General features: G+C 32.6%; 1 protein-coding gene across 1 annotated transcript in view; it reads left to right on the top strand.

Annotated features, from left to right (window-relative positions):
* Positions 1 to 10,621: 10,621 nt before the first annotated feature.
* Positions 10,622 to 16,672, top strand: part of LOC112526875 (potassium channel KAT3-like) — an 18,655-nt gene continuing 12,604 nt past the window's right edge. Inside the window, exon 1 of the mRNA XM_025137302.1 lies at positions 10,622 to 10,860. Within this exon, the coding sequence (XP_024993070.1) occupies positions 10,622 to 10,860 (239 nt within the window). The remainder of the gene's footprint in view (positions 10,861 to 16,672) is intronic.

Consider the following 16,672-nt stretch of genomic DNA (forward strand, 5'->3'; position numbering starts at 1 on the left):
CTCATAACGGAAAGAAAATTGCAAGAAATATAAACTGCGACAAATAAAGGCATAAAATTAAATAACGGAAAGTAAATGACGGAATATAAATAGCAGAATGTAAATGATGGAAATTATAATAAATAAATGACGGGAATTAAATTGCAAGAAAGTATAATAAATAAATGACAGAAATTAAAGAGCAATTAAAAGAAAGTTTGGAAAAGACTTGCACCAAGAGATTACTTTTATTTCTAGAGAGAGAAACTACTTTTAGTAGTGAGATGATGGAATGAAGTTGGATTTGGAATTGGATGATCAAAATACTAACCTCAACCCCTCTATTTATACTAAATTATATGTGACGGCAAAATAGACTTTTAACACTAGTTTAGAGTAAAAATAGTTAAAAATACAACAAAAGCAAATGGTTAGAGGTCTAATTGTACTAAGTTTAGACAACCAATTTCCAACCATTTAAAATAAATACAAAAATGTCTTTCAAAAAGTTAGCTCTTGCCTTGCCATGTAGCTCCTAGTTCTCCTTCGTATCTTCACACATAGGTCATGTTGCACCAGTCCAGCACCATGAACCAGCTTCAATCTGTCCAATATAAGTCCATATTAGCTTATAATATAGTAACAACAAGGAAACCATTTACACTAGCTCGATAAACAATGAAGTAGAAAATAAAGAAATAGAATGACTCAATGTTAGGATATGAATAAAAAAAACATCCTATCTAAAATAGAAGAAAAGAGTGTTTAAGCACTAAATAACTAGTGCGTATCAGTGGCCATAAAAGAAAACCCTTGTCAAATGTTGCAACTCACCCTTTTTGATAGAACTACTGAATGATATTAGGCAAAATCGACGTCAACATCTGAAGACTATCTCAGTTCTTCATATATGTAAGAGTGCATTCTTCTTTACTCTTTCAGTCCCTAGCAAATTTGTCACTAACCAAATTGTTTAGGATCATGTCTTACCTCCCTAACTTCGACAAAAAATATATAGTTTTTTTGTTTTATAAGCATGTAGAATTAAAAAATGAAAATATGTCGTGTTTGTATTCAACCTCTCTCTACAAACACTTTATGTGTTAGTCATTACCCTTCCAAAACCAACATAAGTATATGAGGCCTTCGTTTGAGAACTATGCAATTTCTAAGAGAAGTGAGATCCATATAAACCCACAAATTATATTAAATCAATTGGTAAAATTAAAAAAATTAGTATTTTTGGTAAGTTTAAACTAAAATTTTAAATAAAGATTACTATGAATATTTTATATAATTTTTCTCTCTCATCTCTCCTTTTTTTTTTTTTTTTCCTTTCCTCTCATTAACAATATAATTAAAAAAAATAAAACTAAACCTAACAAGTAACATAACATATTGTGAACACTAGGTAACCTAACAAATATCACCAGATAAACCAATGTAATCACAAGTGAACACAATGTACACACAAAAACACCAAAACCAAAATATAACACTTTTTTATAAGGACTTAGATACACATTGTGAACAAAATTAATAATCAAGTTTGAACACCTGTCAAACATCTCCAGTGAACTCAAAACCAAAACCTATAGTATCATGATGTGAACCACTATCAAATGAATTGTTTCAGTTAAACATTGTGACAATCTATTTGTTATGCATCGTGATCACCAATTTTTTACACGTTAAAACCTTGTGAGCACAATATAACACAACAACACCAAGAAAAAAAAACAAAGAAAAAAAAAAAAACTAAAGATCGCTAAAAGCATACAGTATAAAGACTTGAATACACATTATGAACAATTAGTTAATGTTTTATTTGAAGACTTATGGAGTTTCTTATGGAAGTTATAGCTTTCTTATTTATGGGGAGAATAAATTACTTAAAGGCAATTATTTGTTGACTGAATTACCTTTTATATTTATTTAATAAATAATATAATTTTCTTAAATTTATGACTCATTGGATCTCAAGGATCTCAAAAATTGTAAGGTTCTCATTTGATTAAGCGCGCGCGCACACACACACACACACACACACATATATATATATATATATGTTATATAGCTAGGATCATTTACTAACCATGAAAAAAGTATTAACTATACAAACTCTTTAGACCATCACAAGCATTTGTTAACGCATGTTCATCTCTTACCTTGAAATAAATTTTAAGGGTATATTGTAATTTTATTTTCTGTCTGGATTTCAGTGTCATTAATGTGTTGTTACAGAACAATCAGATTCATGATTCTAGTTAAATTAATGATTTTATTTTTTTATATGATTATTGGAGATTTATTGTTGTAGAATCAGAAACATGGATGATCATCATCATCTTTCCCAATGAAATACATGTTCACAACTATGGAGAAATATGTGCATAGGTGCACCGAATGAACTCAGGTTACCAATGGATCATCAACTTTGTGTGCATAATCTATGTTCACAAATAAGAACTCTGTGTCCATAGTATGTGTTCACATATATGAAGATATGGTTATAATATCAGTTCATAATAGATTCAATATTTATAAAAACTTGTTCATAAATATCGAATCTGCATAATGTGTTTTCCTATTCATAACAACTTGTTCATATAATGAATTTGCACACGTGTTCATGAACCATGTGTACGTATGAACAATGAACACTTATTTACAGATGAACAATTTTCACAAATATCGAATATTTGTTCACTCATGAACCATGAACGAAAAAAAGCTGTAGAAGAATATGGTGTCAGGTATCTTGTCGTCGGTTCCGATTCGATGACGAGAGTAATTACCGAGGAGTTACATTGTCATTAATGGGCAGTTACAAAACATCTCATTGTCATTAATGGACAGTTAAAATCTTTTTTCAAAGTAGCCTTTTGAACATTGTTCACTTATGTTACCTTGTGTACCTATGCAATTATTTACATTTTATATCATGAATAATCTCAGCCAAAAATTATATATATATATATATACATATATGCCACTAATTGTTGAGCGTCCTAATAGACTATCTTATAAGACTTAGTTTATAGAACCGAAAATTTAAGTGTCTCATCTAAAGGCATTGTAACAAGTAGATAAGATGCTTTTGACGTCCTAACAAGTTTTTTAGGATACTTTTGAGAGTCCTAACAAGTTTTTTATGACACTTTTAACACAAAGCGTCACATTAACAATTTTATAGAATGCTTTTGAGAAATTGTCCTATAAACTCATCTTTTTATAGGACACTTTTTCAAATAGTGTCCTATAAAATTGCTAATGTGACGTCTTGTATTAAAGTGTCCTAAAAACTTATTAAGACGTTCAAAAACATCCTATAAACTTATCACACCGTCTTTAGATAAGACACTTTATTTTTTGGTCATATAAATCAAGCCTTATGAAGCGGTCTATTAGGACGATTAACAATTGGTGGCGTCCTATAAACCCAATTTCGTTGTAGTGTCTCAGATGTGATTAAAGAACGGTCAACTCAAGGATGCACAGTTGTGCACCATCTCAAAGGTTTGACCGTTTACGAATCACATGTGATTTTTAGTACAAAATCAAACGCTCCTTTAGTATTTATTTAATTTATTTTCTATTTAAACAGGAGTAAGTTATGTTTTTTGATTCTATGGTTTGTTAAAATTGCAACTTTCATCCCTATGATTTTAAAATTACAATTTTCATCCTTATGATTTGCAATTCGTTGTGTTGAGCCACCGAATCTCCAACCAAGTGTGTCCCTTTAGTTTCTATTTAATAATTTTATATTTCAAAATAAGTAAATTACGTTTTTCGTATCTACGGTTTGCTTAAAATTGCGACTTTTGTCTCTATGGTTTTGAAATTGTGATTATCATATATGTAGTTTGCACTTCACTGCTATTTTCATCCTTAAGGCTAACTCCTACATTCAAACATGAGGGACGAAACTAGCAATGAATACTAAACCACAAGGACGAAAATATCAATAAACTATAAATCGTAAGGACGAAAACAACAAAGAATTATAAACCATATGGATGAAAATCGTAGTTTCAAATGTTCAGGGACGAAAATGGCAATTTGCAACGAACCAAAAAGATGAAAAACCTAATTCAACACCCTAATTTCATCGTAATCCATTATCAAACAATTATATTTCATTTTGCACTATATCATGAGACTCTCTCAATCATTCTGACCACTTAATCATATTACATCAAACCATTCAGCAACTGTCAAACAACTCATTACATGAATTATATGAAGCTTCTAGCTTCCTTAGACATTCTCCCTTGAAAGATTTAATGAAATCATGTATGTAATTGTCAAATATTGTAGATTCTTGATTCGATGGAATAACAAAAAAGGGATCATTGACCCATGACAAAAAGATTGGTGATGATTGTTATTTCCATTCATTAAATGAGCATTGCATTCAATAGAATAATCTATACGAAGTGTATAGCTTACATAATCTTTATAAAAGGGCCGAATATTATTTGCTTTTTGTTGTTTTTAACTTCTTATTTGCTTATGATTTGATAAGTATATGTTTTATTATATAAAAAAAATTCATTAAAAGTTTGATATCCATTGTAAACATTGTTTTTAGTCCTTTTAGCAGGTTAGGTTTATTCGAAATCTGTTAAAAATTTATCAAAATACTGATATTCGTTGTGAATATGTTATTAAAACATTGATATTCGTTGTGAATCAGTTTAGTGAAGTCATATATATATATATATATATATATATATATATATATATATATATATATATATATATATATATATATATATATAGTTGTAGGTTATTTTGAAAAGTGATAAATATTTGAGAAGTAAAGAATTGATCATAGTCCTTCATTACGATTAAGATCGGATTTGACTGGTCAAAAATTGCATTTTTGTTTTTCTTTAAGTTAGAAATGCAAAAGGATCCAAGCGATGATAGACCAAGAACCTTAGTGTGAGTGTGTGATGAAGTTAATTAAGATGAAAACCTATTTTTATGGTTGAAACTGTTAACACATAACAAATATTTTCAAACATTCATTCAATGTTATATTAATTTGTAAAATCATTCATTAAGAAGTTGATCATTGTTAAAAATACTAAAGTGTGACCGACGTAGAGAAAGGCGGTCTTGAACACATTAACTTGAATGATATGGAGGTATGCTCGAGAGAGTTACTTAGAACTAAGGAGACTTGTTTTCATTCTATATATATTATACAAGAGATAGATTGTGTCATTGCAAAAAGATTACTCTAATTTAGGAATATTAGAGTTAGTATTTGAATGTGTGCCCTTGTCAACCTTAAAAGAGTGCGTTACATAAGTTGATGGTTGGATAAGATGAGTTATTATTTGCAGTTCTGGTAGATTTATATGTTTTAAAGTCGTAAAGAATCCCTACACCCTTGCTTCTTCTTACTTATTTGTTTACTTCAATAGCTGTTAACACCCACTCACCAATATTTCTTCGATTTCGCTCTCTGAAAGTTGTGGATTTTTCTGTCTCTATGGATCGATACTTGGTATTTTACCATTTTTATGTGTTTAAGATGACAATGGATTGACAAGTGCATACTTGTGTGAGTCTCCATTTGCTAATAGTTTGAGAGATCTATTTCATATAGATCTCGCAACAATACTCATAAATTGCTCCCTAACAATCAACGGTGATCCCAATTAAAATCTATCCAACTTCATTCTTTACTTTGTATGAGGTGCTATCGTTAACAAAGAATGACAAACGCTATTCCATGGAATGTTTAATCATGGATAGAGTTTCCTTCTCGCTTATAGTAACGATTTGAAACACATCTTTTAGTAAACTACACGCTAAACCAAAAGAATTGGCCAAAACTACGACTTAAGGTATCACACAGGAAAAACAAACGACTTGTCCAAGTCAATAGTGGACCTTAACGACAAAAAAGAACATTTAGAAACACGTTCACAATCCACATTATTCGTGAAGCATGATTCTGTTTTAAGCAAATGCATGGTACGCCCACAAAACCACTATACCATACGACCAAGTACCACTAAAATCGTTATTAGAAACTCAGAATTCTAGCAAAGATTCATATCTTTCAAACATTCTTTTAATATATGAACATAGTTATCTCATTGATAAGTCCAAAAAATGAAAGTTATACATACTTATCACATATTAAATATTCTTTTTGGTTGAATATAATAATAAAAAGGACCAACAAAAAGATGTGATGATTGCTATTTCCATTAATTGATGAACCAAGCATTGTGTTCAATACAAGAATTCACATAATCCACTAGAAAAGAAAAGAATATTGCTTCAAATTTGTGGTTTCATGCATCAAATGTGCTTTTTGTTATTCTGAAAAAGGGAAATTTTGAAAAAGAAGGGCTCTTATTATATTTTCATTAGTTGACCTTCTTAGCATATAAAGAAAAGAATCAAGATGACTTGCATTCTTCGTGGGTCGCTTTTGATGTGTTCAAATGTACATGTGTGTCTAATAACGGGTTCACATTATCGTAAAGTTAGATCTAGTTTTACGAGCAATAAAGACTGTAAAAGGTCTCTAATTACTATTGTGTTGGTTGATTGTGTTTGATATCATGTAGGAATGTATTATACTGACTCTTGGTAATGCAAATCGGTAAGGGGATAAAAGATACGTGTCAGTTACAGCTATTACTTCTCCTCGTTGATGTTTTTTAGAAAACGTAGATAAAGAAAGAAAATATGCATACATTATGCAAAACGGGTATCATGCAACCCTTTAGAGCACCCCACCGACCGTATAGGTCTCACATTCGTTAGAGGAGAGGTAAAACCGTGTGTCTTGGATGTACATCAGTGAAGCTGGAGTTTAATTCCGGACATTTCATTCATTCTGTAAATATGTCCAGCTCCTTACGTGCATGTTAGTATTGGTCCAAAATACGATTATTTCTGTTATTATTCTAGTAAGTAAAAACTTCATAACTATTATTTCATACTGTACAATTCATTAAATTTCTTATAATTAGAATATTATCATTTACCTTCTCTTGAATTACTTCCTGTCCACTTACGATTTTATTTATCGTATGTCTCATATTATATGTGGTACGATTAACTCTTTCACATGTCCGACCTCTCCTCTAACTAATCGGTCCCTACCTTATGTTGGTGTTTGTTTGTGTCCACAACAAGTACTTCGTTCAAATGTCCAATGTCATATGATCTACTTGTTTATATTTTGATTGTAGAGTGGTTTGTATGTTGTACTCTGGTTGTTGAAGGGGTTAAACCATCCCCGAATCTTGTTATGCACTTCATCTTCAATCCACGAAACTATTGAGTGTTAGGTCTACATGTGTCTCGAGTGGTCAGATTGCATTAATTTTAACCCCGTGTAGTCGTAATTTTGAAACTACCAACTTTTGGTAGTCACAATTTGGCATTTCTCACAAGGATATTAATATTGTAAGACAACTTTATCCTTAAAGAACAAGGTTAGCGCTATCCTCATGGTTAAACATGGTGTCATAATATGTGAAACTGTATTAGGTTACTCTCTAAAAAAGACCTTAAAGAAGATGAGAGGTTCCAACATATACGTCTAGCTGATGTGGGACTTGAGGATATCCCCTCCGACAGAGGCTAGACGAGCACAAATTGTCTCAGAGTGGTAGACCTTAGCTCTGATACAATGTCATAACATAAAAAACCCTATTAGATTACTCTCGAAATGAGCCCTTAAAAAGAGAAGAGAGATTCCAACATATATTGAGTAGAAATGATCCAAACCTAGCTGATATGAGACTCAAACACATAGTTCATTATAATCCTAACGTATTGATTCACACAATTGATGAACTTGTTGTTTTCGTCAATATTAATCATCCAAGACAAACAATGCGTGCAAGCGAGCTTTAAAACATTAAAGAAAGAGAGGATATACACGTATGAAAGATTGAGAACATAGTCTTCAGCTTATAACCTTACGAAACTAATTCTTTGGACCAAGGCACTTCTATAGAACCGGTTTTGTAGTTATTCAAATGATAGACGCAACAAATAACCCTTTGGTCCAAAACATCATGTAATTGATTCTCATTATGATCGAGTAACCGATTTTTATCTAACCAGACTTTGGTTAATTTCAAGAAGTGTTTGGTTTAACTGGTCTTGGATTATAACTGTCTTTTGGAAAAGAAGACAAATTGAGAAAAAAGTAATTTATGTTTCAACGACGAAACACGAAACTAACTATTATTTTTTAAGATGACAAAATAAATTTTTTTCAAAAAACAACAAAATAAAACAATAATTCATCTGACTAATAAAACGAGTTAACTTCTCATTTGTTCTATTAGGCAGATGGAGAATGGTTATATTTTCTTATGGTTCTTTTAGGGTGCGTTTGGTAAATTGGACAGGACAAAACAAAATATAGATTGTTCTATATTTGGCATGACTTTTATGTGGAACAAAGTGGAACGGACGTGTTACATCTCCACCCCATGAAACAAGGTGGAACAAGCTTAGATTTTACCAATATACCCTCAAAATAAATATAATTTTCTTCTAAAACATCAAACACGCCTTCATCTTTATATAATATCTATTACTTAAATTTTATTTATTGTATTTTTCCTCTTCAAACCTTCACTTTACAGTTCTATTATGTTCTATCGTGGTACCAAACACGCCCTATTAGTAAATAAAATAGTACAAAGGCTAGTTAGTTGTCAAAGAGGTAGACTTTGAACATAGACAGACCTAGAGGGGTGGTTAGGTGGCACGTGCCACCGAATTGTTCCTCCGTGGTAACGTAAAAAAAAATAGGTTCGTGAAAGGTGCAACCGTTTTATTCTAGAAGGTACAACCATTTTATATGGTGCCACCGTATCCAAAAATTCCTGGGTTCGTCCTTGTCTTTGAATCATCAATGAAAAAAAACATATTCAGCATAGTTATTTTGTAAAACGGTTGGCCTACTATCTCTAATTTAGCAATTTCTACAAAAACGTCACGCCCTTTCTGTTATCAACGGTCGGACTTGTAACTGTTGGTTTAAAAGATACATTCAATACAAATTGAATCAAAGATCATTAATTAATATGTACACATGTGGACTATGTTTAGTTATTTTTGTTCAAGTGGTTAGAATTTTATTAAGATGATGTAAACGTTCTAAGTTCAATTCCCTCACGAGAAGAAAATGAAGGAGATGTTAGCTAAGCTAGAAGACGTGTTTGGAGGTATAGAATACATACGCATATAACGTAGCTAAAACTCATTATCTCTAGATGTCTCTGTATTACGAGGGTCAAGGGGGTCATGCCACCTGCGGGATCCTAGGGGCAACGCCTTTGGTGAGATCCAAGGGATGCTAATGAGTGTATACCTAGATGAAGTTTGAGACGGATGACACTAACGATTTTACTATTTCGTTTTTTTAGTGGTTATTCATCAGTGTTTCCATGGACTGATGAATATTCTATAGCTGATGTTAATGAATGTAAACATTGATAGTGTTATAGCAGATGGCGATGAGAGTTTCCATTTACGGGTTCAGCTACTGATGGTAGTAACTCGTAGGCGTCCAATAACTGCTAATAAATTCTAGTAATCATTTCTTTTTAATTGGACATTCGTTCTCGGTTTTAACATACAAACCATTACAATTTATCTAGGTTTAGAGATTGTGATTTATGCCAAACTTGTAGGCGTGTAAATTGAGATTTTCCTCGAGTAGATTTTGTGCAATCCAGATAGATTATGGTCGAAATATTAGTTAAGTAAAACAATCTCTTATGCAATCTCAAACTCTTTATCTGTGTTCTAACTGTAATTTCTCACAAGGCCCAAATCCCTTGATGAGTGTCTTGTCTAGCAAGCTATCATATTGTGCTAATTAGGACACCCCATATATTTTCATATAATTTCTAGTCTTCTAAAAGCCTTGAATCAGAAGTCACTATTAAGGTTCCGTCGGGTTTGTAGGATTTGATAGGATTTGCAGTTGAATTTCATTCTAATCCTATGTTTGGTTTGAAGGAATGTTTGGATATGAAATCCCGAGATTTTATTGAAAACCCACAAACATAGAATTTAGAAATCTCATGGGGTAGTTGATATTTTCATGGGATTTCGTATGATTTGTTTGTAATAATGTTTTAAAATATATTATAAACATTTCTTATAATAATCAATTAAAAAAATTATTATTTTTGTAATTCTTTTTTTATAAAATATTAATAAATAATGGAATTCAATTCCAACATACCCCCAAACCAAAGACACTAAGGGCGCGTTTGGTTTGAGGGATTTGGAGGGATTTGGAGGGATTTGGATTTGAAATCCATTCCAATCCTATGTTTGGTTTGTAAAAATGGTCGGATTTCAAATCCCGGGATTCATTTGAAATCCCACCAACACTGGATTTGAGAATCCTTCACCCTTACACGGGATTTGAAATCCATTCCCGTGGATTTCATCGCTTCCTCCTTCTCATCGCTTCCTCCCTCTCATCGCTTCCTCCTTCTCATCGTCTTCTCCTTCTCACCGCCGTCTCCTCCGTCTTCGTCTTCGTGCTCACGGCCTTCGTCTCATCGCCGTCGCCCTTCGTCTTCGTGCTCACAATCAACAGTCGCCGTCGCCCTTCGTCTTCATGCTCACCGTCAACAGTCGCCCTTCGTCTTCGTGCTCACAATCAACAGTCGCCGTCGCCCTTCGTCTTCATGCTCACCGTCAACAGTCGCCCTTCGTCTTCGTGCTCACAATCAACAGTCGCCGTCGCCCTTCGTCTTCATGCTCACCGTCAACAGTCGCCCTTCGTCTTCGTGCTCATCGTCAACAGTCGCCGTCGTGCTGTTGGATTCTCCTTCGTCTTCGTTCGTTCGTCAACAGGTAAAAATCGTTTTCCCCTTGTGGATTTCTCTCTAAACTATGAACACATATTAGGTTAAATCCTTCAATTTTGATAGATTAGGTTGAATATACATGAACACATATTAGGTTAAATCCTTCAATTTTGACAGATTAGGTTGAAATCTCATGAACACAGATTAGGTTAAAAAAATTATTCGAAGTATTAGAAACCAAATCCTACAAACCAAACAGAGGAATGGATTTCAAATCCAATCCAATCCAAATCCCATGGAATCCAAATCCCTCAAGGGAATCCAAATCCCTCAAAAACATTCCCGCAAACCAAACGCACCCTAAAGATTTCAAAATCCTTCCACAAAATCCAAATCCCTCAACAAAAAAAAAACATTCTATCAAACCAAACGGGTCATAGGGTCCGTTTTGTTTGTAGGATTTCGAATTGAATTTCATTTCAATCATGAGTTTGGTTTAAAAGAAAGCGCTAATTGAAATCCCGATATTTTAATGAAATCCCACAAAAAATGGATTTAGAAATCTCATTAGGGTAGTTGGTATTTCACGACATATCATAGGATTTGTTTGGAATAATATTTTCAATTACGTTAAAAACATTTGCTTTTGTAATAATCAATTAACAAAAGGTAAAAAAAAACCCTTGTTATTTCTTACATATAATTTGTCTTTCTAGCTTCTTATTAGTAAAGTAGTAGAACGACTTTGCCCAAATACAAGGCAGGTTCGTGTTTGACCCTCCCCTGCTTAGCCTTAGCCGTTGAGTGAGCAAAAAAATGCTCCCCACACCAGTGTCCTAAAAGACAGGTTCCATATAAAAACGATTAGGATTGTCAGTACTCAATTTTGTACCCAAATATAAAATTAAGAAGCGTCACTACGAAGAATGAACAAAAAAGATAGAAAAATTGCCACACTCCTTTTTTGTCAAGGTTGTGACGTCTAAACATAATATTTAATACCGGAATGGTAATAAAAACTTTTGACAAATAATTGTTGTAGAAGACATAAACAAAATTATATAACTGAAACAACATTGGAATCGAACAGATCTTCCTATCTGTAATAAGCTTATACAACAACCATTCTTAGCTCGTTTTTACCCCTTTTTTGTTCTTTTTGCCGTTGCAACACTTGGAGCATCTTCAGCAGATTCTATAAAATAGAGAAAATATAGATTTTGTTCTCTGTTTTGCTCAAACAGATTTTCTATATTGATTATTGAAATAGAGAAAAGAAAATAAAACTTCAAGTTTAGTGAATTTTCTTAAATTTAATGATAAATGATTTTTTTTCTACCCATGAGATTGAATTATTATTATTTTGTACTGGAAAGGTACTCGCTCAATGCAGCGAGATACATATCGATGTTAATAATTCGTTTTATTCTTATATCTATCGATGTCAAAATACGATTTCATGTGGTTTTAAGAAAGTGATAATAATAACGGAACAATTTATTTTTGGTATAATAATATAATTTTTTATAAAAATAATAACTAAGTATTCTGTTAGAACTCAATGATTATCCTAATTATATTTTAGATTTTTTATAATTAAAATGAGATGTTTATCATGTATTTAATTATGTTTATCTGCAGTTAATTACACGAATTCAAACATAAAACTTTAATAAGTTGTAGTTACGCACAATCTACTTGTAATCTTGAATTTTAAGTAATATGCATCAATAAACAGTACTTTATGCATAAAAAATGATTTTTAAGAGTTTTTGTCAAATGTTTTATAATATAGTATAGATAATCTTTTTAGAAAGTGTATTGGGGAGGAAAACTATAAAATATTTTAAAATATAGTTAATGTTGAAATCTCCAAAATAGAAAATCTGTTGGAATTGAATACAGTTATTTTTACATATTTTTGGCTTTTGGTTCTCTACTTTATAAAGATTATAGAGAATCTGTTGAAAATGCTCTTATATCAAAGCATTTCTAATATTTTTCATACTTAAAACAGCTTTTAACCATATTAACGTGCTCTAATTAGAGCATTTAACCACTTATTATATCCCAACAGCTAACGTAACGATTTCTTAACCAATTAATGATCTTAAGACTTCATTATTAACTCAAAGCATATTGCTCAATTCTAAATAATTTTGGAATACGAATTAATACATTAACAATGTGTTTGGCATAAAATCTTATCTCTGAATCGCTAAATAAACTTTCAAAACTCTACAACCTTCGTTTCCTTCTCTTTTTAGTAGAAATCTTGATATGTTTTTTTCGAGTTTCACTTGGCTGTAATAGGAGACGAAACAGTGTACGTAATGAGGCATTACATTGCCCTCCAAACTACTGTCACGGTTCTTCAATCCACGTTCAATTTGAACGTGTTTATGAACTCGTAAAACATGTCCAACTATTGACGTTGAACAATTAACCCCTTGAACTTAATCTTTCAGGAAGTTTCTCACTTAGCCCCTTTTCCTATCTTTTGTTAAATTATGAGTCAAAACTTTGGTTGTTACGAAAAACTAAAAAAATCTAAAAACGAATGAAAGAAATGGTTGAGATATGTCAGTGAGTCCTGTACTTTAAAGCTCATGGCCGATTAAAATTAGATTCGATGGACTAAAGAATTAGTTTGACTAATATCAACAAGTTTAACATCCTGTATAAATCACATTAAATACATATTATAACTCAATTTAACAAATGAGAGTATAGTAAAACCACAAGGGTGGTGCCTGATTGGTTTGAGCTTGGCTCCAAAGGTCAAAAGTACTTGGAGATCCCAGGTTCAAATCTAATGAGGAATAAAAATCCCCTTGTAGCCACGGAGGTTCAAATGCGGTGACTCCGGGCTATCGAAAAAGCAGATGGTCGTCCTCGGATTAGTCAGCTCGCATAGCGGGTTGGATATCCAGGTTAATCAAAAAAAAACCCAACTATTTAGAAGTTGTGGTGTGCGTAGTAGAAACACTCATGCACATATACATTACACATGAATACACGTACATATATCAACCCTATGCCATTTTCCCTCCTCCAGCGACGTACCCAGGATTTTTGTCGAGCAAATGCACCTTTAAGGTGGATCAAAGACCTGCAAAGCAAAGTTGTCTGATGTGTTTTTAGTCAAATTTCACTGCTTTGAGGGATCTTTTAAGCTTTTTGGTTGATTTTCATTGACTTTTCTGCTATTTCTTTATTGATGTCTCTGGTAATCTCTAGTGTCCCGAAGCACCCCCAAAATTCAGTGTCTACACCTTTCTACTCCAAAAAAAAACTACTTGCGAAGATCAGTTGAGCACTGGACCCCGCTAAGGCCTTCATACCACCTGTCATCCCCCACATCCACATAAACATAAACACATAAGACATCCCTAACCTATGCCAACTCATATATCTGTCATTTTCTTCCAATACAGATAAGATTCAAAACAAGATTGATTCTTTTAGCATGTATACACAAATATGCATAAACAACTGTATTTGTTTCTTAACAAATTACTGCTTATTATGATATTTTCAAACAAACTGCTGATAGAAGAGTAAGGTTTAAGGTTGATAAGCACAAAATTGAAAAGAAAATAAGTGGAGAGGGTGTAATCAACCTTTTTTGTGTTTGATTCTGAATTGGATGCATTGAAGACTCCAAACCATCTCTTCCTTTTCTTTTCTAAGCCAAGTTCTCTTTGCCACCTTATATTCCAAAGACCCCAATTTCCTAATCCTCCAAGAATGTATTCCTTGCAATCTTAAAACTCAATATACTTTAGAAAATGGTTCTTTTTAACTCTGTTGTTTAAATAACTCAGATTTATTTTAGATGGTTTAAAGAGCTTCAGTTCAAATATATCAGACTTTTTGGACAGCCTATTGGGACGCACCTATACACCGAAAGCAAAATATTTTGTTTCAATGGTGTACACGTTTTCAGATAAAGTTTCCCGAATCTTAAGAAAAATTAATGCGAAATTTTGGATTCTGTGTGACTCGTTTAAGAATTTAATGATTTCTTTATGCATTTAATATTCGTGATTTTTTTTTCTTTATATAAAATCAACAGTTAGAACAGATCAAGACGTTACTGTTTCTTTGCATATTCTTAAGTTGTATGTTAGACAACAAATTATCAGTCACTGTTGCTTGGGACCTCGTCTTCTTTTTCAAGAAATCATCAGTCACATATTTATAATCTTATATGTGTATTATCTTATATCATTTTCATCCAATTTTTAATCAAAATACTCGATAAAAATAATCAAAAAAAAAATTGAAATACAAAAATTCTCCTTGTCCATTTGTTTTTTTTTACCATTTTATCCCAACTCAACTATTGATTAATTAGAAAGAAAAAAAAAAGGAATTTAACAGATATTATTGTGATAATGTTTTTTGTTGGATTATGTGAAAACTACTGAGTTATATATCTTCGCAAACATTAATTGTGTAGAGTTCAGTAATCATTGGATGAGGATCTGGAATAGGCTTCGACATATCGTTGGAGGAAATTCTAGAAAATCCAGAGAAATTGGGAGTCTAAAGCTCGGATATAACTTGAGATCACGTGAAAGTTAGTTTTCCTTGAGTTGTACTTTGATCCTAAATTTTTTCGGGCATTGTGAAATCCACTTGAGGATAATCTCAAATCTCAATAGCGATTTTGACAGAAATCGTTTCCTTTTAAATTTAGAGAATCTTAACAGTTCTTAAATTAATACCGAAATATATCCCCATAAATGAAAATGACTGTTGGAATAATTAGTGGGTGGTTGAACTGCATAGTAGTTATAAACTGTTAATATGGATCAAAAGGCTTCATAGCTTCTGACTCTTCAGGGTCAGAAGCCCAAGTCAAAACCACTTTAGAATCAGAAGCTCCTAAACTCAAAGGCTTCTGAAGTAAACTTAGAGACTTCTAAGGGGGTGTTTGGTTCATGGAATTTGGTGGAATTGGAATGTCCAAATCTTTGACCAAATTCTAAATACCATGTTTGGTTCACATAATAGATGTGAAGGAATCCTTCCAATTCCAACAAATTCCTTAAATCATTGATTTCACAATTTCACGCCATATACCACGGATTTCAAATTCCAATCTGACGCCCTCATCCAAATTCATCGACGCTATATCTCGATTTGTTCTGCTCTGCTCGGTCTCCTTTGCTCGATCTCGTTTAAAACTAAGAATGGCAACGGGCCAGGTTCGGACCGGTTATTGGTATCCCCGTCCCCGAAATCGATAACTAAAATCGTCCCCGTGACCGCCCCAATCCCCGTCGGGGATCTTATCGGTGATCCCCATCGAGTTCCCGCGGTTTCCCCGATCCCCGTTGGGGAACCCGTTAAGGTAAGAGTCCTTTTTTTCCCGTTTACCGTTGGTTATAACCGAACCCGAAACCGAAACTCGAAACAGATCTAAAAAAATTATAATATGTTAATTTTCACAACTAAAAGTAAATTACAATTTTTTAAAGAGGCAAGTTTAAATGTCTTAAACATAATCGAACCAATTATAAACAATGTATTTGATTACAATATAAACTAAACAGAACTTCATACATCAGACAACTAAAATCACGATTTCACAATAAGACAAATAAACTAGATTTTTTCGTAAGCCTTATTTGGGTTGTTCAAGTAAAGTGGATAAAAGTTTTTTAAATTTCAATGTTACTATTTTCTTTTAATGATATTATATATATATATATATATATATATATATATATATATATACACACACGTAAGGCCGGGCCAATGATCACCATCCCCGCCCCCGTCCCCGTTAAAATCCCCGAATTTGTCCCTGATCCCCGCCCCGTCCCCGATAAGATGTCCCCGAACCC

The sequence above is a fragment of the Cynara cardunculus genome, assembly GCF_001531365.2.
Source record: "Cynara cardunculus var. scolymus isolate 2C chromosome LG 14, CcrdV1, whole genome shotgun sequence".
Classification (NCBI taxonomy): domain Eukaryota; kingdom Viridiplantae; phylum Streptophyta; class Magnoliopsida; order Asterales; family Asteraceae; genus Cynara; species Cynara cardunculus.